Genomic DNA, 25,069 nt, shown 5'->3' with positions numbered 1-25,069 from the left:
CACCAAGGCCATTGATGAGGGGAAGGTGGTCCACACAGCCTACCTGGACCTCGCAAAAGCCTTTGATACAATACCCCACTCGGGCATTCTAGAGAAGCTCACCAGCTTAAATATAAGCCCCTATGTCACTAGATGGATTGCACACTGGCTCAAGGACAGAACCCACATGGTTAGAATTGCTGGAGCCATGCCAGACTCCAAACCAGTTACAAGTGGTGTCCCACAAGGCTCAGTCCTGGGACCTCTCTTGTTTGGTATATATATTTATCTGAGGTACAGGCCAACACGGAAGGACTGTGGCTGACCAAATATGCAGATGACTGCAAACTGGCCGCCATAATAGACTCTCCAGCTGACACAAGCATCTTCCAAAAGGGCCTCATAGAAACAGACTACTTGTGCCAGAGCCATGGCCTCCAGCTGAATGCAAACAAGTGTATGGTCATCCCCTTTGGCAAAAACAAAGTGCCCACAAAGTACCACATAGGTGGTACTCCATTACGTACAGAAGAAGTAATTTGGGACCTGGGGACCCAAGTTGATAGCAATCTCTCATTTGACAACCACGTGGCCAAAGTGGTTAGAAAGACATTTTATATAGCCCACCCCATCATGAAGGGATTCAAATCTACATCATGGGAGGGCATCGTGCCTCTTTACTCATCGCTCATCAGGCCCATAATTGAGTACAATCCCCCTGTTGGGATGTACCTTACCAGACACCTGCAGCAACTGGAAAGACCCCAAAAGTACCTCACCAAGAGGATCAAAGGGATCAAACAGATGCCATATGCTGACCGGTTAAAGAAACCCCAGCTCTACTCATTGGCATACCGCCTGTTCAGAGGCGTTCTGTGCCTAATGTATAACGCCATGTCAAACCCGGAATTAATGGGCATGCTGCACCTGAGAATATCCAAATCCCATCAGGCTACACGCTTGAGAGACCTGAACCTCAGCACTGAAATAAATAGGACATGCTGGAGGGACAGATTCATAACCCAGAGGCTCACTTCACTCTGGAATAAAATCCCAGTCCAGGTTAGGCAGAGTCCCTCATTGACTCTCTTCAAGAGGGATCTTGATGAGTGGATGGGACATTGTAGGTTTACCCCGGGTATCACTTCTGTGTCACTGTTAGACAGAGGCATAGTATACTAACCTCGGAAAAGGGCATGGCAAGATATATTTACAATGGATGGCGACAGCCAAACACATTCTGGCTAGGTTCTTAAATGCCCTAGGGCAGATAGCCTAGTATGAACCTATGAACCTATGTACCTTGTTCTCCATTGGCCCTATGTGCTGTTAATCACCATGGCAATCACAATACTATGGTAGCATGTGCAAAGGTCAGTTGTCAGTCACCTCTGTGGTACAGTTGTGGAATATGTGGGTCATGTGGCAATGTCACAGCTGCCACATGTACACAGTCAACCCTCTCCCCTCCACATGGACGTACAACACATGTATGAGATGGAACCACATAGCCAAACTGGGGACTAAGCACTCTGAACCCAGTACTGGCATAACCTGTCAGGTGGCATGCAATACTACAGTGACTACAATACCAGTCTGATGTAGACCTACACTGACAGCAATACAAGCACGTGAACACACTGGGCCATTTGTGGAGCCTTAGAATAGCATCCTGCCTGAGCGGCACACACCTCTGCAGCTGGCACACAGGCATACGTTATGCCTGAACACATCTCGCATAACACATAGCACACAAATCCTGTGTGCCAAACAGTCACAGCCTGTACAGCTAGACAACACACCTGCCACAGTTGTGTTAGCTACCTTTATTGTCCGGTACAGTGTGGTCACACTCACCAGGCTGGAGAAGGTGAAGGTCACAGTGATATGCCCGTGGGGCACTATGGTCCACCACATAACACAAGCATACAGGTCAGTCAGAGGCATGGACACATATGACTCAGTCATTGTCCATGCCACATACCTTCTCCTGCTGTACTTGTAGGGTGCTGACATCATCAGTGTTTAGAAAGGGGAATGTGCATCCTGTAGTCTGTTCTCCTAGTTGCCAAAAGGGACATTTCCCTCACACAAAATTGCACACACACTAACCCCCCTCATCCAAACACACACACTTGCAGGATTCAAACCCCTACCTGACTATGTTATGACACTTGAGACGGACGCATTAGCGGAGCATGCTATTCGCATTACTGGGAGGTTTCCCTTCTCCTGCTGTACTTATAGGGTGCTGACATCATCAGTGTTTAGAAAGGGGAATGTGCATCCTGTAGTCTGTTCTCCTAGTTGCCAAAAGGGACATTTCCCTCACACAAATTTGCACACACACTAATCCCCCTCATCCAAACACACACACTTGCCATTTACAGGATTCAAACCCCTACCTGACTATGTTATGACAGTTGAGACGGACGCATTAGCAGAGCGCGCTATTCGCATTACTTGGAGGGTTCTCTTCTCCTGCTGTACTTATAGGGTGCTGACATAATCAATGTTTAGAAAGGGGAATGTGCATCCTGTAGTCTGTTCCCCTAGTTGCCAAAAGGGACATTTCCCTCACACACACTAACCCCCCTCATCCAAACACACACACTTGCCATTTGCAGGTTTGAAACTCCTAACTGATTATGTTATGACACTTAAGACAGACGCATTAGCGGAGCACGCTATTCGCATTACTTGGAGGTTTCCCTTCTCCTGCTGTACTTATAGGGTGCTGACATCATCAGTGTTTAGAAAGGGGAATGTGCATCCTGTAGTGTGTTTTCCCAGTTGCCAAAAGGGACATTTCCTTCACACAGACTTGCACACACACCAAACCCACTCACACACTGAGCATTTGCAGGATTCAAACCCCTACCTAACTATGTTATTACACTCGAGACAGACGCATTAGCGGAGCGCGCTATTCACATTACTGGGAGGTTTCCTTTCTCCTGCTGTACTTATAGGGTGCTGACATCATCAGTGTTTAGAAAGGGGAATGTGCATCCTGTGGGGAGGCAGACGCCAGGCACACTCTGGCTTAGCTGTCATTCCCTAGGGCAAACAGCCTAGTGTTGACCTCTACACCCATATGTTTAATTGTCAAATGCACATTATTTGTTGCTGATAGACTGTTTGCAGGTCTTTATTGCCATAGCATTCGGTGTTTGTATGAACAACTTGTGTATCTGTGGAAGATGTTTGCATATGGGAGGGATCCACTATATCACGTATGTCTCTGTAGTCATTTAACTGTGTGCACTGGGCAGATTGCTGTAATGTGGTTGGTTCCTGGAATAACACGTACAAATACCAGATATGTCTGGCCAACTGCTAAACTGAGATTTGGCCTAAGTGTGTGAGCATGCCCAGTTCAGCCTTCCCATGGCATGTTGTCTGACATATGTCTCATTTATCAAAGTGTGTGAGCATGCCCAGTGTGAGCTTTCCATATGTTGAACTCTGCAGCCCACCACATTTGTGGATGAGTGTGAACTTCAGCAAAAATCTCCGTTTATGGTTGTGTGTTGTGTGTCATTTTGTGTAGTTACTGTCCAACTGCTTTGTGTGTGAACACAACAGGGATTATACTGTGCCTGCAGGGTTTGCATGGGATACTTTGCATACAGTTGTCAACATCCTTTCATACTGACCTAACACTGTAGTACTGTATAGTGTACTGGTTCAGTACTTTGACTGTGGTGGACAGTATCCTGGGCTTTAGTCCTATCACTGCTTTACATTTCCATAGTGAGCACAACAGCCTGGTTAGGGGCCAGTTGTGCACATCTGACCATGTTGCATTATGTTCAGATATGAACTACTTAAACCAGGCTTGTCCATCATTGGTAGTGTATTCCACAACATAGGTGTACATTTGCAAACACTAGCAATGTGCCCTAGGCCATTTCTAATGCTAGTCGGAGAGTGTGTTTGTCCTTCGACACACATTGTAAGTGGAGTTTGCCATGACAGATGTCATGGTTAGTATACTGTGCCTCTGTCTACCTGTGACATAACAGTGATACCCAGGGTAAACCTACCATCTCCCATCCACTCATCAAGATTCCTCTTGAGGAGAATCGATGAGTGACTCTATGGATAGCCTGTACTGGGTATTTACTCATGGGTGGGGGTGGCTTCTGTGTTATAGATCATGCAGTACAGCTTGTCCTATGTATGTCAGTGCTGGGGTTCAGGTCTCTCATGTGCATAGCTCACTGCCATTCAGATTGTACAAGGTGCAGCATGTTTATTGATACCAGCTTGGACATGGCTTTATACATCAGGCACAGCTTGCCTCTGGGTGGGCAGTATGGCAGTGTGTAGCTGTAGTTTGTTTAATCAGGCAACACATGGCATCTGTGCAAGCTCTTTGATACTCCTGGTGAGGTACTGTTGTGGACTTTACAGTTGATGGAGGTGTCTGCTGAGGTACATCCCACAGGGGCTATCGTAGTCAATTGTAACGCTGATGAAGGATGACTGCAGAGCCACAATGACCTCCCCTTATCTAGATCTGACAACCTTCATGATTAGGTGGGTATATGGTATGTTTCTGTAAACACTACAGCCACATGTTTGTCCAATGCAGGATATCTATCACCTTGTGTCCCCAGGTCTCTCATTACATGTTAAATGCGTAATGGGTTAACACCTATGTGGTAATTGGTGGGCACTTACTGTATATCCACGGGGGTTGACTATACACTTTTCTGCAATTATCTTGCTGACATGGCTATGGCACCAGTTGTCTGTTCCTATGTGGCCCTTTTGTGGGATGCTTGTGTCAGCTAGAGGGTCACATATGGTGAGCAGTTTGTAGTCCTCTGCAAACATGTTCAGACACAGTCCTTCCATGTTGGCCTGTACCTATGGGACATATATACCAGACGAGGGAGGTCCCAGGACCAAGCCTTGTGGGATGCCAGTTATATCTGGTTTGTAGTCTGACATTGCTGCAGCATGTCTGACCATGTCAGTTCTGTCCTTGGTCTGGTTTACAACCCCTCTACTGACATAGGGGTTTATATTTAAGCTGGCATATCTATAATGAACACGTAGGGTATTGTATAGAAGCCTTTGCAAGGTCCAGCTACGCTGTGTGGACCACATTGCCCTCATCAATGACCTTAATGACTGTTTCATATGAGTCAAACATGTTTAGAGGCAGGATCTGCACTTAAGAAAGCCATACTGGGTAGGGTCCGGTGTCAGTAGGTCGCCAATATCTTTATGTCTGCGGTACATGCTGATCCTTTCCATAGCTGTGCAGACCGAGCTTCCCAGGATTCTGGGGTGGTAGTTTTCAGTATCCATTCAGGCAACACCTTTGTTGAGAAGGACCACTGTTGTTGTACACTGCTCTTTGGGTACATATCCTGTGGTAAGGCTGACATTGAGCAGTAGTGTGATTTGGCATTCCATTCTTCTTGGAGTCCATGTTGGACTCAGCCCAGGACACCATCTCATACCATTGCTGCTGTGTGTTTTGCTTTGTAGATGCTGGCTGTTACCTCAGCATCTGCAATGTCAGGGGGCCAGCAGTCTGCTGGGATAGATATTTTGCATTCGTGGGGGGGGGGTTGCACTGCACCTGTCAGGATGTATGTTGGCAATATGTATGTGTGTTTGGTATGTTGTTTGTAATATTTGTGTGATTCAGAGCATATCTGTGAATTCCCAACACGGTTCCTAACATCAGTTGTGGAAGCCTTGGGATTATCCTTAGTGTCCTGTACAATTTGTATCCTCATAGGTTCATACTAGGCTATCCACCCTAGGGCATTTGTAAGCCTAGCCAGAGTGTGTGTGTCTTTTGCCACCCCTTGCTATGTGAATATTATGGCCATTTATGATATGCTTTACTGTGCCTCTGTCTGGACGTGACACAGTGAAGACCCCCAGTGTAACTCTACGATCATCCATCCACTTGGCAAGATTCCTGTTGAAGAGTGTCAGTGAGGGGCTCTGCCTAACATGGGGTGGGATTCTGTTCCAGGGTGTGGGGAGCCTCTGGGTTATGTATCTGTCCCTCCAGCACATCCTATTTCATTATGTGTTGAGGTTGACATCTCTCAGTCTCACAGCTCCGATGGCTTTGAGTTTTCGGGGGTGGAGCATGTCCATTACTCCTGTGTTGGACATGGCCTTGTACAACAGGCATGCAATGCCTCTGTGTAGGCAGTATGTGACTGCATTCAGCTGGGGTGTCTACAGCCAGGCAGCATATGACATATATTTGAGACCCTTTATCCTCTTGGCGAGGTACTTTTGAGGTCTTTCTAACTGCTGCAGGTGTCAGGTAAGGTACATCCCAAATGAGGCATTGTACTAGATTATGGGTGTGATAAGAGAACAGTATAGGGGCACAATGACCTCTGTTGATGTAGATGTGAATCCTTTCATGATACGGTGTCCAATATAGACAGTCTTCCTAGCCACATTGGCAATGTGAGTGTCACATAACAGGTTACTGTCCACTTGTGTCCCTAGGTCCCTGATTACTCTTTCCATACATAATGGTTTACCACCTATGTGGTAATTTGTGAGTACCTCGTTTGGTATTTGGTGGGACATTCATACTGTCCAGTGTCTTCAGGATGGCTGGGTGGGGTTCCTGTGTGTGAGAGTGTGGTCTGTAGCATGCTACAGACTGTACAGCAGTCTTGCCTACGGTTAGTTGCACATGGGTGGACTCCATTGCCTTGTGCATTGTCAGTTACCTGGACATATGGGTGTCTGTGCTGAATATGGATACTCACCCTCCTTTTATGTTTTGTTTCAGGTTTTGGGGACATGACACATGATATGTGGTATAACCTGGTAGTACTGGTGTGCTGTCAGGAGGCTTGCAGCAGGTTTCTGTCACTGCACAGACATCAATGTTCTCCATACTGGGGATGGCCTCGGGAGCATGCATATTGGGGTTTACACATCTGGCATTGGTCAGCATTACCCTTATGTTTCTTTCCACTTATGTTTTGTAGGGTGGTGGGTTAGTCTTTTCAGCCTTGCCTACGAAAGGCTCTATGGAGGTGGCAAAAGCCTTATCCAATATCCAGACACCAGGGGTAACAGGTGCAAGCCATCCCTGGAACAGCTGCGTGGCTTGTCAAGCTTGACATCCCAAGCAGACAGACATTGGATCCCCTTGGAATGACACCAGTAATTGTGCCACTTGTTATAACTGATCATTCCGTCTTTGTACTGTGGCATCATTCATGGTGAGGGTAGGATGCTGCAAATGGTCAGTGTCATACCGGCCTGGACACATAATCGGAGTGCTCATCTATGTCTCTTTTCATGTAGTTCGGGGAGGTACATCTCAGGTCATTCACACCAGCATGGACTATGACTGCATCATATTTCTACTTGCTTTGGGGTGACCTGCATACTTGTGTTATGTGGCGTATTGTAGCAGCCTACAGGCAGCTTACTGTACCCTTTCACTTGTTCAGTCTGGTGTGCGGGACAGCAGCGTGTCTCACTATGGAGTCACCTATTACAACTGTATCAGGCATGTTGTTTCTCCTTCTGGCCTGTGACTGTTTGGCACACCAGCTTTGTGTACTATGTGTTGCATGTGCTATGTTTGGAAGTTGTTTGATTGGGTGTCTGCTTTGGAGGCCTCTGTTGGTGTGGTGTGTTTGTAATTCGGGCCTCCGGGAATGTTTTTCTGTGTTTATGTTTTTGGTTTGCAGTTGTGATAGGTCTATGTGGGACTGGGTTTGTGGTGTGTGTGGTTACCTTCTCTTCCTGACTAGTTTTGGGAGTACTGAGTTGAGGGAGCTCAGCCTCCAGTTTGGATAGATGGTTGCATCTCTCACATATATTTGTATTTCTTGGGGAGTTGGGGGTTGTCTGTGTACTTGGGGCAGGTGTAACATTGCCTCAAGATTCACAGATTCAACTTGTTGTGGCTGGCCTTAGTGGATTGTATGTGTGGACATATTTTATTGCCATACTACTGATCAGTGATTACTTCTTTTTTTATGTTTGCTCTATCATGTAGTAGCTTCCTCATTCTCTTGCATGGTTTGGTTATGGCTGGTGTCCACCATGCCAGATGCCTGTCTGTATGGCATTGTGTCTTGTTTTAATTTAGAATTGCATAATCCAAGCATTCCTGGCAGTGTTCATGGAATGGCTGTATTACAGGTTCTGAGGTGTGGCCCATATTTTGCACCTGCACAGGACCTTTAATGGATTCCACATCAGTTTGGAGGAGTGCAAATATTGCTTTACACATGTTTTTCACTGTGGTTTTCTGGCCAGGGACTGTGGTCAGGATTTGTATATCCAGTGTGATTACTCTATGGTCTGGTTTTACCAGTGAGCAATACACTTCTCGTCTTGCCATCCAGTACCCATGTTGCTGATTATCACATCCAGTATGATTACCCCTCTTGTGGGAGTGGTACGTTGTTCCTGGGCATTTTGGTTTATGGATTCTATGAACTTTTGTCCTACAGTGTTGGAGCTAGTATAATGCTCCCAGTCTATGTCTGGGTATTTTCAGTCACCCAATATAATGTGGTTTGGAGGACTTGATATATTCATGTATTCCAGCATAGGCCAGGTGCAGTTCCTGGTGTTGAGACGGTAGTCTGTAGCAGGCTATAAACTAGGGGGCAGTTTTAGCCACTGTTACTTGACCATGGCTAGTCCATGCTGCTTCTTGTTGTGGTACCAACATGGGGGTGTGGTCATAGCCGGCCTTAGGCATAGGCCAACTAGGCGTCCGTCTAGGGCACTGCTCTAGCAAGGGTGCTTTTCCAATATTTATTTGGTGTAGGTAGACCAGGATAGGGGCCAAGTGGTGTGGTGGGGGGCGCTGGGGAGCCCTTTTGCCTAGGGCACCAGTTGACCTATGGCCTCTCCTGGGTGTGGTTATCCTTGACAATTATTGCTAGTCACCCTCCTTTTGTAGCTTGTTCCATGTTTTGAGGCTGTACAGCACAGTATTAGGTGTAACCTGGTAGTGTTAGGGTGCTGTTGTGAGCCTTGACCCAGTTTTCTGTTACAGCACAGATATCAACATTCTCCATACTGGGTGAGTTTAGACTGAATGCATCTTGCTGTTTAGACTTCTGGCATTGGGTAGCATTACATCTAGGTTCTTATCCCTTCTGATACCAATGGAGGTAGGTTTGTGTTTTGAGCCTTACCTATTCAGGGCATGCTGTGGGTAACAACAGCCTATGCCAGCATCCATACGGCCTGCACTGATGGGTGCACACCAGTCCTAGCAGGTGGGGCATCATGTCATGCTCAGCATGTCATCCCAGGCTGGCACACTTTGGATCCCCTTTGACTAACTGCGATACTTCAGCCAATTATTGCACTTGATCATCTCATTGTCATATTGTGGCATGATGCTTGGTGAGGGTAGGATGTTAGTCTCGGTCCTCAGGTGTGCATATAGTACATGGTGTTACATTACTTAACACATGGCATTCATGCCTCAGGTGGTGCTGCAAGGTTGCCTCTGTCGGATGCACATATTACACTCCCTGTACATGTTTGTGAGCAGGTCATGTCATTTTAGGCATCCCTGTTATTATTTGAGTGAGTCAGAGGGGGTATTATTCCCAGGGTTCCTACTGAGCCAGTGTATGTGCTATGCGTTGCCTCTTTGCCAAGGCCAGGGCATACTGGGCACGCCTCCTTCGGCCTACTGGGGCAGGCTCAGGTTGTTCCTCCTCCGAGTCACGCTCTGCCTGTGATGGCCTTGGCAATGGTGGGGGGCTGTTTGGCCCAGCCCTATGCTGGTCCTGCTGCAGCTGTTTTCGCAAGATCATATTATGTAGCATAGCACATACCATGACAATTTGCGTACATGTAGTTGGTGTGTACTGCAAGGCTCCACCAGATGTGTCCAGACACCGGAACCGTGACTTGAGCAGCCCAAACACATGCTCTATTACATTACGTGTTTGTGCGTGTGCCTCATTATGGCATTCCTGTTCAGGTGTGTGCGTTTCTGATGGGTGTCATCAGCCACGGCTCCAGTGCATAACCTGCATCCCCCACTAGGTGTCCGTGTGGGATGTCCCCATTGGCAAATGTCTGGTACAGCTGCGTCAAATGCCAGATGTGTGAATCATGGTAGCTCCCAGGGCAGCCAGCACACACATTCATTATTATGCCCTGGACATCACACACGACCTGGCAGTTGATGGAGGGGAAGCCCTTGCGGTTAATGTAGGCCCTACCCCACTCACCGGCTGGTGCTTTGATGCGTATGTGCGTGCAGTCTATTGCACCCACTACCTCAGGGTATTCCGCTATTTGCTGGAAGAGACGCATATTGCTGGTCAATACCTCACGGGCATTGGGGAAATATACATAATCACCAACATGTGCTGACATGGCATCCAGGAACTGGTGCAGTACCCTGGAGGCTGATGCCTGTGATATCCCCATCATATCACCAGTTGGTCTCTGGAAGGTACCTGTTGCTAGTATTCTTAGGCCAACACATACCTTGGTTTCCACTGGGATGGGTTCCCCTCTGTTGGTTCTGTGTATGAGGCGTGGCCTGCACAGCTCCACTATTTGCTGCAGGAGGTCGCTGTCCACTCTATAGCACTCTACTATCTCCAGCTCATGTAACCCGTGGTAGGTGGCCCTGGGCCTGTACACTCTTCTCCGTCTCCTCACTGTGGGTTGTCTGGCACCATCTGCATTGTCACCACTCTCAGCAAGTCGCCTATGTCTCATTATGACAGCTATGGCAGCCCCTAACATTTCTGCTCTGAGTTCAGCTTTTTCAGTTTTCACTTCTAATAGCTTACTCCTGTCTTGCAGTGTCTCTTGAGAGAAACATCCTGCACTGCTGTTTGCAGAGTTTTAAGTGCTGGGCTGGGCTACTATTCTGCCTGTGTAATTGCCTGCTTCTAATTGTTTTCACCTGCTAGCTCCAGCAGTATTCCCTGCTAGCTTCCTACTAATTCTGTTGCTTCCTTTTTCCTTTCTGTTTCCTCAGGGGGGAGCAGCGTGCATACTAGCAGAAACACGCTCACAGTGGCTTACACGCGTGCACACATGCTTACACGGTTCAGAATCTGCTTATTCAGGTTAAAACGCGCGCACACCTGCGCAAACAGTGTTAAACATCTCCCAACACACTCCCACATGCTCAGTCTGCCTTACACGCGCTCACACTGTCTTACTCACGCTTCATGGCGCGCACACGTGCGCATGCATGCCCAGCAAGAAACTTTGGTGTAGGCAACAGTGTACACCTTCCATTTCTTGACTTTCCCATGCTTAGGTTGTGGCACTCCTCTTTCCATGATATGTGTCTGACATCTGTCGTGTAAGTCTGACCTCCAATGAACTACATTTCTTTCTGCCATTCCCCCCTGTGATGTCACCTATCTCCTACACTGTTCCTCCCCTTTCTGTAACTCTTACACTACTCAGAATGTGCTCATTTGCTATGTGACAGTGGAATTCAGTATCCTAACACTCATTTGCATCAGATTGCCTGCTAATGCTTTGTTACATGTCTTAGACCCAGCTTCCCCCCTTAGCAACCACTACACGGTGGCCATGTTGTTTTTGGTCTTCTGATCCCTGCATTGTAAATCCATGTATTGCATAAAACCCACATTTGTGGGTTTATAACCTTCATTTTAATGTTTTATACAGTGCAGCCCATTTGCGCGGGGCTGCGCTGCGCCGAAAAAAATATATATATTTTTATTAATTTTGCATCAGGTTACCTTGCCAATGGCCACATACTTGGCCATTGGCATGCTGCCTGACACATATGCACCCTTTATTTGGAGCTGACGTGGCTCCATTGTGGTTTTTGCAGAAACGTACTCAGTTGTCAACTGAGTACATTTCTGCAGCTAAAATGGCTCTTACACGGGCTGCTTTGGGCTTCCTGGATCGCTAATCTACCTCATTTGCATACTATTCGGCTGCAAGTGAGGTGATTAGCTTATCCACACCCACTCCGTGTAAGAGACGTTTTAGCTGGTCTCTTACACGGACTTTGGGCTGTTCCTGGATCGCAAAGGCTGCATGGAGTCTTACACTACTCTTAGACTCCGTGCAAGCCTTCATGAATCCTGCCCAATGACTTTGACATGGGAAACAGTATTTCAAAATTTTACAAAATATTGATAAACTATAAAACACCCAAAACCTCATATTGAAAATATATAACAAAAGGGACAGTCAGTACAGTTAACTGAAGATATTAAAACAAATATATTATCGATACAATATACATCCTTTATACAATACTGCAAAGTTTTTATTTGGAAATGCTTGCATAGAGCATTGTTAATCCCAGATAGAATCAGTAAAATTAGTTCTTCCGTAAAAGGAATATGCTGGAGATGTGAGCAAGTACACAATCAGATTGGAACCCCATTTCCTTTGAGTGTGTTAAAATTAAGCCATTTTGGAAAGGTATTAATAACTTTCTACAAGCTTTATTTAATGAGTCATTTTATCTAACTAAAGCTCTTGTATTATTAAATTTGAATGAAGGTCCTCATTTGAATAGGTCAAACATGTAGGTAGTATGGACTATACTTGCAATTTCAAGGAAGTGTATAACAAGAAGATGGAATACAGACACAATACCAACTTTGGAAGAATTCTACAGGGTACTGAAGACCACAGCGTTATCGGAAATTAAAATTAAAGAACTAAAAATTTATCCAAAGCCATTTAGCAACAACCCTTGGGGAAAAGTCTTATCGTTGATTGACACTATGCAGTAACTGATCAGACACTCTGATAATGGATTGGACATGCTTATATAGTAACTGTATGCATTAAGATCTGATATAGTGTCAGGCTAATGTAAATAGTGTACATAGTTATTTAAGATGTTATGTATAAATACTATGGAATTCATTCAAATGTATTTGAAAAATAAAAAAAATTTTGAGAACAGAAAATGCATGGTAATTGACAGCCTTTTATTCTAGCAACTTTCTAAGTTTATAAGAGCAATATTTAAAATTTGTACCATTTTTGGGCATTTAACCCTCCACTATTTTTGGCTTTGTCCAGATTTCTTATGCTATGAGGTTTAGCGGTACGGACAGGAGTATGTGACTTTCAATATACCATGGACAGACTGTGGTGCCTGCACGTCTGACAGATAGCAAGCTTGGCTAATGTACCCACTGCTGCCACATGATGGCTCAGTGTCAGAAAGATTATACTTGATTGTGGCTTGGATATGGGAGCCGAGCTAGAGATGATTGCTTGAGTGACTCTAGGGATGCACCATGTTGCTAGTAGCTGCCATTCCTGCAGCTGTGACTCATTTACTCAGGCAAACATATATGCATATCTATCATACAGGGATGTTGGGTCTAAAGCAGTGACAGTTTGCACCACAAAGTGCATATGTGCCCATAGGCTATGCATACAATTAGCACATATTAGTCAGTGTGTCACTGGGATGTTATCTGCAAGCATTTACAGATACCAGTGGTAGAGGATCCAACACAACAGGTCAGAACACGCCTGATGTCAGCAGATCACAGATGGATGTTCTTGGTGGCACCATGCATATGCCACAGTCCGAAGATACAGTGGAACTGTCAGCTCTTTGGTGTCTTCTTCTCTGATATGAATACACATGTTCAGATTTTGCAGCTTTACCAAATATGTGGTTGTACTGCAAACTGAGTACTATTATTGATTTCCATACAGACTCTTGTGTTCTACAAGAATGGTTAGATAGAGTCAGCTCCTGGTGTTCTGACCACATCTTAGATTTTGTGAAAAGTGTAGTGTAGATTCAGTTGAGAAAAAAGTCTTTCCTACTTATTGTTACAGGAATAGAATTCCACTTAAGTCAGTACAGTTGTTGGAAATCTAAGCACTTTTGTTAACAATGAACTGTCCTTTGATTATCAGGTTTCAGTTATCCTAGGGAAGTCTTTGCTTCATTCTCTAGTTAATTATCAGAGGTATATACGTAAGATTGAAAGAGGTCTTATTCTGCCAGTATTCCTCCCTTATTTGACTGATCATTGAAAACAATGCTGTGATCGGTATGTATCTTACCAAACACATATCTCAGCTTCAAATACGTCAACATGTCCTACCTAAGCAAATCAAAAGGCTAGGCTTGCTTAGTTATGTAGATACAGTAGAAAATCTGTCACTTTTTCCCCATCTCCTACTGACTCTTGGGTAGAAATCTCTGTCTTGCATTTTGGGCTGTAAAGAACCTTGTTTTACTAGATCTGCTCCACCAGAGAAACACTGGTCTCGTCAAACTCTGAACTTGCATCCTAACATAAATTGCAGGTTGTCTAGGGATAGGCTTATTACCAAAATTATTCCCTATCTGTGGAACAAACTTCCCTTGCATGTTAAATAGGGTAAGATGTCCATATCCTTCAAGTTAAATATTGATGACTGGATGGGCTCACATACATTTATCCTATTTAATAGTACTGTGGCCAATATTAATAATGGCAGTAAACCTACCAGTGATACTTTTTAGGGAGCATGACTAGGCTGTATATTGTTGTCCAACCACCCTGCCTAGTACTAACCTGTGAACCTACATGTTGTTATTAGTCACCTACTGCTCAAGTTGTTGTACTTAAGGAGTGGCAGTCATGCCTCAGAGGATGACCTGCATACAGACCTTAGCTGGAATATTCCCTTAGATCCTCAGCATGCATTAATACCACATTGAAGGCGCACATATCAACATACACACCACTGCACTTAAAATATACCTGCTCATACATTAGAGATGTGTTTGTCCAACCTTCGGCCAGTTTCTGATAAGTCCTGATAAGGCTCATGTCCTAACCTCAGCTCACTCCACACTTCTCACATAGCTTATCCTTGCATTTTCCCAAACCCTTTTCTTATGTCAACTTACTTACTATATGCAACTGCATCATGCCTCTGTATTTCAGATCAACTTTTCTTCCCTCTGTAAATAGTAACAAAAATACTAATGCAGACTTTAAAACTGGGAAGCAGTTTACAGCTGTGTACATTGAGTGATGCATAAAGTCAGAGTACCATCTAACTGATATATTCTTACAAATGGATCAGAAAGTGGAAGAGGTTTTCTGTATTAAGGTAATACAGCCAACCTCTTTCACTTATTGGTCCTTGTGTTTTGCCACCATGAAGTAAGATTTTATGTCATGCTGCTGAGAAATGCACTGGATGCTACTGAGGTGCATTTCTGTCAATAAGCTACATTTAAGAATAATCTATGTGAATTTGAAAGGCACAAGTCAATTATAAGACTCCTGTAGGTCAGAATGTACAGAGAACTGTCTTCACTGAGTCTGACTTAGTTTGAAAGACTGAGTGAGAGCTGCACCTTGAAATGTGTGCGAGTGTGTGCTTGTGTCTGCATGTGTGTGTGTGTGTGTGTGTGTGTGTGTGTGTGTGTATGTGTTTCTCTGTCTGTATGTATATGTATATCTAAATGTTATATATACATGTCTGTATGTATGAAATCAGAAAGTTGACTCACAGTTTATTGATCATGTAAACTTCACAAACTGAAGCCATCCAATCCAGCCCATAAAATCTGAGAAGGGTGAATTAATGGACCTGCCCCCTCCCCCAGTAGGACAAGTGGTAGTGCTCACTTCCATACCCCTCAACCTCTTATTGCAAATAATCCTGATAAAGTCTAAAATAATAGGGGGACAAAGGTCCAAAAATAGGTACAGGTGTTAATTATTGCTCTTATAAACATAGAAAGTTGCTAGAATAACAGGTTTTGTGTTAGCAGGCATTTGCTGAAGAATATGAAGTCCGAAAGTGAAATGTCTGTCATTATTTCGTGACTTCAATCCTCAATGATTTGCCAAAAAAACACAAATTTTATGAAGAGCAGACCAGAAATATGAAGCCAAAATCTAGACATTTTGTGAAAATCCGGACAGTTGAGAGGTGTACTCACTTCCTAGTTGTGGGTGTCAGGAGGTTTGCAGAGTTTTCAATGTTTTTGGAGTAGAGTTGCAGTTCAGTAGAACTGTAGCTCGAATAACTCATATAAACCCTATTATAGAAATATTTATTGGTGGAGGGAACATTTCATAGTTGGATGTGATGCAGATTTACTTGGAGCAAAGTGTTATGCTTCATGTACTCTGTGGTAAATGGTGTAATTTTAATCTGGATTGCTTGAGTGTGTCTTTGTGTTGCATGCTTGCTTCAGGTGTGATGTGTTAATTTGTTCTGTAATGTACTTTCTCTGAGATCATAGCACCTTGGAGAAAGAAGCAAGTGATGTTTTAATTTTTTTTAACAGCAAGTAATGCTTTATTTTTAAAGTAATGGTATTTGTGTCAGTTGTAGTGACCTCAGTCTGAGACTAATAAAGCAAGAGGGTTTAGGGATGCAGAGTAGTTTACTGTACTACATTAAATATTTTTTTTCAGAATGAATAGATTATTTGCATGACAGCATTGTTTCTTTAAGTGATGATGTAGCAATCCTTTGTGTACTTAAATTTGTGCAGTTGTTTAAAGTATGATGTTTTAGGGAGTGGGGAATAGTGGGCACACAGTAAACCTGTGTAAAGGAGGGGATCTGAAGGTGACCTTCAGCTAAAAAAATTGTGCAGGGAACTTCACAGAGCAGAAATTGATTCCACAAAATAGAAATTGTGTGATGGTGAACACAGTCAAAAAGGTGCAGTCTTTGGCATTCTGGACATTGATTGACACATAAAGTCATAGTTCCCTCTAGCTGATGCATTCTTACAAAAGGAACCACCATGTTATGGACATGAATTTTCAGAGCAAAGTCATAATTCCATCCAGCATATACATCAGTATAGAAAGGAACCAGTTCAGCCCCTGGAAGACCATGATATAAAGTCAGTGGAAAAGAGATGAACCTATGAAGGAAAAAGCCCCTTGGAGTAGAGAATTACAGAGGAGTAGAACATGTCTCTAAGGTAACAATAGCAAGGTGACCAACTGTCTCAGTTTTTCCAGGACAGTCCCGGTTTTGCAGTCTCTGTCCCAGAATCCCAAACATTCTCTTTGGGACACAGAAATGTCCCAGTTTAGATCGCTTAGTCTAAATGGTGACTTGGTTTCCCAGGGCGGCCAGTCCCCCTGCTTTCCCATCCTGAGCAGCTCTGGGAACTTTGTGATTTTTCAGGGATGCCATTGGTTATGGAGTAAGGTTGGATGCCTTTGCTCTGGCAGGAGCCTTCCAGGCCCTGCCACCATCCATCAGTCGCTCCCTCAAGGACTTCCATCATGGGGGGGGGGGGACTGCCTGACCCCACTCACCCAGATTGGAGCTCTCCAGGCCCCACACTCATCTGCCCAGTGCTCCATTACTGACTTCTCTCAGGGCTGACCCCTACAGGCCTCCCCTTTGACTTGGCCAAGAGACCTTCCCCAGCTGTGGCCCCCCCATGTCATGGGACTCTGGCGCATTCATGTCTCCTGCAGGTTACCAAATCATGCTGGATCACTCATGCCCTCGGACCCTGTCAGGGAAGCTTCCATCCGATCCTGTCCACCCCTCCAGAACTCCCCTCAGCCACTGAGGGGCAGATCCACTCTCATAAAGGCTTCAGCTCTGGGGACTTTGAGATTTTTCAAGGATGCTGTTGGTTATGGGATGAAGTTGGATGTCTTTGGCCTGGCAAGAGCTCTCCAGACTCCTCTGTCATCCACCCTGGTGCTTCCTCAAGGATTTCCATTATGGGGAGCTCTGCCTGACCCCATTCACCTGGTTAGGAGCTCTCCAGGCCCCTCCACTGTCCACTAGTCACTCTCTTAAGGACTTCCATCATGGGGTGAGGCTATGCCTGACCCGGCTTACCCAGGCAGGAGCTCGCCAGGCCCCGCTAATGTCTGGCCCAGTGCTCCCTTAATGACTTTCATTGTGGGGAGCTCTGCCTGACCCCCCTCACGTAGGCAGGAGCTCGCCCAGACCTGCCACTATCTGCCTCTTTCCCCCTTCCAGACTTCCATCCTAGAGGGGGCATGGTGTGTACCCCCCTCACCCGGGCGGGAGCTGTCCTGTCCCAGTCACTTTCCACTTCTTTCTCCCTTCCAGACTTCCATCAGGATGGTTCCACCTCTGGGCTTCCACTTCTACCCAGGTGAGAGAGTTCTTTTCCAGGCTTACATATGTACTGACTGCTGCCAAATCATGCAGTGTCGCATGTGCTCTTGGAGCCTCTCAGGGGAACATCCCAGGCTCATGGAACTCTGCTGGGCCGCGAAGCCTCAGTCAGTCCCTCATCCAAACTTCCATGACAGTGGTTCTCCCCTTTGCCTCACACCTAGGGCTTTCAAACTGGCAGGGAAGATGGCCCTAGGTCCCCCCATCTCTGTGCTTTTTGTGGCACACCTCAGTCTCTCTCCCCCACGGTGCCAGGCGCCAATGAATGTACATTGTTTCGTATCCCCTGGCATGTGGCCTCTTGCCTCCTGGGTGGTGCTGTTCACAGAGTGGTATCTGCACAGTGCTGGGTGAAGGACAGGAGGCTAACCTGCCAGCCCCGGTATGAGATGACATGACGGCCTTATCTCCACTCCCATGGGGGCTGGGAGAATGGCATTGCAGACCTGGCTTCCCGGTGCGGCCCTCAAGTGTCCCAGTTTAGGTCCTGTAACAAAATGGTCACCTTGCAATAGTCCAAACAGCAGAGAGTTTCAGAAAGTAATCTGATTCAATGGAGGCAGGTGCCCATCCAGCAGGGAATCGCATAAGACATACATTACATTGACTACTTTCACAGAACCAGTCTAAAAAAAGTTATGGCTTACAGGAAAAATATAAACTAGCAGTGTTCCTGTTGATGTACCACATTCTCCAAAAGAGTATAATGGTGGAAAGTTCCTTTGCAGTGTCATACCCCAGAAAGGTGATTAAAAAATGAAAGTAGGACTCTCAAAACTGCTTCTTGTCTGAATACATCTCTTTATTCATAAACAGTACTTTACAGACAGATGAGCTTTGCTCAGATAATGTGTTAAAGCTTGTGAAAGCGTGCGCTTACTTCAGTAGCTCAGAGAGGGGGTGTTATTTGGGATATGTCCATCCTTAGTAGTAGTGCCATTAGAGGAGGATGGATCACCACTGGAGGGTGCGGTCTAGAATACTGCCTTGACAAATAAGTTTTACCTGTTTCCAAAGACTTAACAGCTACATTTCAGTTCTATCTATTGAAATATAACAAGTCTACTCATAAAATCTTAAACATAAGTGCAGCAAACTGTGGTTGAAAAGCAAAATCAGTTCTGTTTTTTAAAAAGACTTGAGCCTGACTCTATCACCTCTACACTATGGATATTTTTCTTTATTATAAAACCAAACTTAGTATTGTCTAGGTACAGATACCACCTTCCAGCAAATTACATTCCACTGTAAACTGATAAAACGAAAAGGAATAAAAATTGCAGCATATGTTGACCAATCAATAAATACAAAGACAGAAACAGAGTCTTAACTTTCTGGAGCCAATTATGTGGTGCTTTCGTGTACCTTCCTCAGATTTGCCCGCAGGGGTTGGGTCTTCATTCATGTGCTGATTTCTCTAGCTGATAGTTCCAGTGTTAGATGTATTCATCTAAAAAGGATTAGATATTGCTAAAGATCCGGGGTTGATTTAGTGCCTTGTGGGCAACATGGAGTTCACTTGGTAGTTGTTTAGCCAAATAAGAGATACTCTTGTCTAGGCTGTTGGTGTCATACCTTTAATCTTTTTTCTTTATTTCTTCTTTATTTTTTTTTTTATATAAAAAATAGTCAGACTATTCTCAGAGAATGCCCCTTCTCTAAACAGCTGAAATAAGTGCATGTTTTTACAAGGTTTAACACATTATACTAGCACCGCTCATCTGCCTGTAAAGTACTATTTATTAATAAAGAGATGTCTTTAGACAAGAAGCAGTTTTGCGAGTCCTAATTTCATTTTTAACTACCTATGAGTTAGCAAGCACCTATCTGTTCTTATCATTCAGCACTTACTACGTCTCACCTTGTGCTGTCTGCACCTCTTCCTGCTTTTACAAGGAAAGGTGGGAGGGTGGGTGTTCTGCTCTGTCGTGCTCTGCTGTGAAAGGAGATCCTTCCTGGCTACTTGTGGCTTTTTAAACCCTTCCTCTGCCTACCCATCTGCCTTTACACAAACCCCCCCACTCCTTCCTCATCCTAACTAAATTCTGGCCTTTCTGGCCCCTCTTCCCCTCCATCCGGCCTCTCTTGCATGCTATTTTCACCTCAGCAATATAGCTATGCCTACAGTTCCTTGTCAAGCTCCCATAACCACACAGGAAACTCTTAAGACATGTCATAATTATACATAAACATAAGTAATACATAGTTTCATAGTTTCATAGTATAGTACTAGGCTATCTGCCCTGGGGCATTTGTAAGCCTAGCCATAGTGATGTGGCTTTTGCCACTCCATGAAATGGTACAAAAAATGTACAGAATAAATTTAGAATACTGTGCCTCTGTCTAGTAGTGACACAATGAAGGTCCCCTTATATAATAGAATTAGTTTACTGTGCCCCTGTCTAGCAGTGACACAGATGTGACCCCTGGGGTAAATTTACGATCTCCCATCCACTCATCAAGACTTCTCTTGAAGAGAGTCAGTGAGGGGCTCTGCCTAATACGAACTGGGATCTTGTTCCAAAGCATGGGAAGCCTCTGGGTTATGAATCTATCCCTCCAGCATGTCCTATTCATACTTGTGCCGAGGTTTAAGTCTTTAACTCTCGTGGTCCTGATGGATTTGGATTTTTTGAGGTGGAGCATGTCTAATTAAAATAGTATAGCAAACACAAATAATACAGCATTACTACAAAGAGGACATTTGCATTGGAATCAAATTAAACAGTTGTCCAAAACTGTGGAGATATCATTCAAGAAGGCCGCATATAAGGAATGAGCAGTATGAATGTTTTTAAGGGCTATATATTAAATGGAAGAAATATAGTGAAATAACTCTGTATAATGCATACTGTAATAACATTAGTGTATAACATACAACCAGGAGATTATAATTAGGTGGTTCATCACTGATTATTTGTTATTGGTAACAAACACGTGGAAGAATTAGTGTAAAGACACAAGTCTGTATATTACCATAGTCTAGCAACAAACTGGAAGATGTGGAAAGTAGGCTACAGCAGTTTATTAGGGAAATAATTTATATATTAAACATGTATGATCGAGGAAAGAATATGCATTTGCTACAGCAATTTAATCCTTACCCACTGTTAGCAAAAATATTTAACTTTTTTAACAGTATTTACACAGAACTAAGCACAGAAGTTGCATTTTCAAAAACATACCTTTCAGCAGCTGAAGACTTATCAGGGTTGGGAACAGTTTCAGGAAAATAAGCTTCTCAGCAGCAGAAAATCATTGGATAGTGGTGTTTTTTAATAAAGCATGCACTTTCATCTTTGGATTTTTGTATGGGAACTGTGTTTGCCATCATTTATATATGACCCAAGGCATTAGAGCCCATCAGCAGTTAAGGATGTCTTTATGGAAGTCATTTTTTTTCTGGGGTGACCATCAGAGTGCCTTCTCTGCATTTGCTGAGTATTTGTTTCCCTAGCAGGTGAGAGCCCTATGGCCCATTTGTTCCTCCCAGGAATGAAATCCAAGCATTGTAGAGAGCAGACATTATCCATTCAAGTTCAAGAAGGTTTCTGTTTAAGGGATTAACTTCCAGTGTGCATGCCTCATAGTCCATCCCATAATTTGGAATGCAGTGGATGTCAGAGAAGGTATATCACTGACATTTGCAAACAAGTAGCACCTCAGGACTGCCCTGCCCTCTTTGAAGCCAGTGCCCCTATGAGATCCTCAAGCTCCTCCACAGATTCTTTAACAGGGACAAACACCCCAGACAAGTGAGCCCACCCTCTTTCCCAAGAATAGCTGAGCCTGCATAGCTACAGATTTTCTGCCTCCCACAATACCAGCTCCAACAGGAGCCTGAGACACTATTCAGTCTTGGGTCATGTAGATCATAGCTAGCTCTTCTTTATGGAAGGATGGAATGATATAGTTTGTGGAACCTTAGTTTTCTCCTTAACCTTAAAATCAGTGCCTCCTTCAGTAAAGAATGCCTGTATGAAAGCACAGTTTCCTACATTAGGCAGCCTCATAGTCTAGACACTGTCCATCAGAAAGCACTGTCTTCTGAAAAAGGATGTTTGTGAGAGTGCAGTTCTTTGTAATGGGGAATACCACAGAAGTGCAGTGCATAAGTATAGGATCTGTTGCATTCAGAAAAAAATTACTCTGTTGGATTCAGACACCTAAGCATTTTGCACAGTTTTTGCCCCCCACTGCATACAGGTAATAAGCCCACTACCTACTACAGGATCCTTTCATTCTCCATCACAAAGGTTACAGTTAGCCAGGAGGAGCCATTATTTAAACAACCATCAGTGGTGATCTGGCATTTTCGTGTTCTTGCTTATGCTGCGTATTTTCCTACCTGCATTTGCCAAAGCACTAGGAAGGGTCATGTAGTGGAGTGACCATGGAGGCCATCCCATTACCTCTGCAAGTGATGTTACCAGCAAGGAGCTCCTACCCCTCACTGGGAAGTACAAATTGTAGTTTTCCTGGTCTCCATCATAAAAAACCGCATTGACTCTGTGTGCTCCTGAGTGAGCACAACACTGCACCCTGGAGAGGTGATTGGGCCTCTTACCTTCTTTCTTCCTGCTGTCTCCTCCAGTACTGGCACCACTAACTGAACCTTGGTCATTTGTTGCAATAAGGGCTTCATGCCTGTGCACCATGGAGGCATGCTTTTGCTCAAAAAGATAGTGGAAGCCTGTTAAATGTCTTGTACCCACACAGTTTTTAGTAGAGTAGTGTCATAAAGCCCACTGATGTACACATATCATCATTTGCCTAAGAATGTTACTAGTCCACTGATATTTTACAATTTAATAAATGAAGTGCTGGAAGTTGAAACAAACAAAATATCTGCAGTGAGCATATGTTATTAATATAGTAATTCTTGTCTCTAAAATGCTGTCTGTTTGATCAAAATCTTTTACTGCCATGTTTTGGAGAGTCACACTTTTCTAAATGCAAGTTTTTTGTCTGCTTTTTTCAGTACTGTAATTAGCCTAGTGAATCGCTGCATTGCTGAAGGAGTTGCAGAGACAATGTTGCTGATACCATTTTTACATCAACTTCACAAGTTAACTCATCAAGAAGCATACTGTCCGGCACCCATAGAAGCCAGCTGGGCTAACCTCAAAGGAATTAATTTTTCAAATTTCCGCCAACAAATTGGAGGCAATGATAACAAAAGGAGGTAAGAGTACAAAACCTGGTATTATAATGTTGTTCTAAAAATGGTTATTGTGTCTTGGATTTGACCTTCAGTTGGCATATGTAACAGGTGCTGAGTTCTGAGTATTTTCTGATGTTCATAGAACATAATACGATTGCTAGTTCTGAGATACAGAGGGGTGGAGCCATGACTGAGATTCAGGCAGTGTGTGGTTGACTGACAATCCTGCTCCCTGAGTACTCAGAGAAACCTGTTTCCTGAGGATTCAGGCAGGGGGATGAGGACTTAGTGAGGGCGTAGTGCTTTTTGTACCAATTTATCTTTGTGGAGGGAGGTATCCAGGTTAAGGTTTACAGTCCTCAGTTGAAATTAAGGACTCTAGTCCAGTGGCATAAGCTCTACATATGCTCATTGGGTAGTCAGCAGGACCGTGGATACTGCATAACAAATAAGCTGTGCACAGCTGGCAGAGTGATCCCATGCTGGGATACCCTAGCTCATCTCTGCTCACTCCTTAGTTGTGGATACTAAGAGTGTCCCACTTGCAAGGCACCAGCCCATGAGAAGTAAGGTGAACAGCTGTCAGGGATACCAGTGCTTAAGGTCAAGACATGACTGATCACTGACACTTGTAGGGAAACAAAAAGTAAATAAAGAAATTGTACTGTGCAGTAGCTCTGAATAATTTAAGTTCACTATTTTGATTAACAGAAAAACATATAAAAGATGCAGGTACTGCATTTCCTGAGTAATCTTTCCTCATATCTCTGTTGGGAATTGCTTGTAAACTTGAAATAATAGTTATCCATTTGTAGTTGTTTGTAGATGACCTGTGCACTTCATTTCTGTAATTTGCAGTATTGTAAGGTGGTGTATACATTTGTGTCTGGATGTTCATCGTGCATACAGCTGCAGTCATAACAGATGGGTTCTCCTGCCGTCAGGCGGGTCCTCGGTCGATCGAATTCCAAAGTCTAGGTCCGGCGTCGGTTGTCGTCGCTTCTTCCCTGACGTCAGTGTGACAGGGGTATAAAAAAACCAGCCGACGCCATTTTCTTCAGTCTTTCTTGCCGCACGGTGCCCGAAGCAGAAGCAGTTCACAAGTGCCGGTCGGCCAGCTCCTGAAATTACGACAAATTTGCAACCGAAGTCTTCTTGAAAGCTAAGTACCCCATTGGGGAAACTTTTCTTGCCTCAGACCGATGTCAGACAAAGTTAATAATTGTATTTCATGTGGGAAGCAAATACCTCATAAGGATTTTCATTCCCTCTGCATTCCTTGCTTAGGTCCAGACCATGACGTCTCGGTCTGTCGTATTTGTGCTACATTCAACAAACGCACTATTAAGTGTCGGGCGGAGTTTGCCCAGCACGATTTTGGCAAAAAATTTAACTATATTATGTCGTCGGATACTCCGACTCCAGTTTTGTCTAAAAAACGCAAAGATAAGGACCGACGCACGAGGTCCGCGGCCTCTACCGACACCCCGCCAAAGCTGACTACAGGTGGTCCAGTTCTCAGTGAGGCGCCTACGCAGCCCCTGCCTACCGACGACACTTCATTGGCGGTGTCTTCTGTGCCTGAGGTCGCAGGCTCCTCGGCCCACACGCCGACTACAGATACCGAAGCCACTCTTGGTGGTGAATCTCAAAATGTAGACAGGTCTGCCTCCTCTCAAGGTGTCTTCAGACCTTCCTCTTCTTTTTCCATCAAGACTTTCACTAAGACTAAAGCAGCCATGCATTCTAAGAGACAAGGTACACAGGGCCCTTCTCCACGCCCCATGCCTAAAA

At 44.4% G+C, this 25,069-nt stretch overlaps 1 protein-coding gene across 1 annotated transcript in view; it reads left to right on the top strand.

Annotated features, from left to right (window-relative positions):
* LOC122812984 (E3 ubiquitin-protein ligase rnf213-alpha-like) overlaps nucleotides 1-25,069 on the top strand; it is a 1,982,151-nt gene that overhangs the window by 53,726 nt on the left and 1,903,356 nt on the right. Inside the window, 1 exon segment of the mRNA XM_044085079.1 lies at nucleotides 23,093-23,296. Coding sequence (XP_043941014.1) covers nucleotides 23,093-23,296 — 204 coding nt within the window.

The sequence above is a fragment of the Protopterus annectens genome, chromosome 10.part0 (genome assembly GCF_019279795.1).
Source record: "Protopterus annectens isolate FY-2018-M chromosome 10.part0, PAN1.0, whole genome shotgun sequence".
NCBI classification, from domain to species: Eukaryota; Metazoa; Chordata; order Ceratodontiformes; family Protopteridae; genus Protopterus; species Protopterus annectens.
The sequence above is the reverse complement of the archived record's forward strand: the minus strand, read 5'-3'. Positions and strand labels throughout refer to the sequence as shown.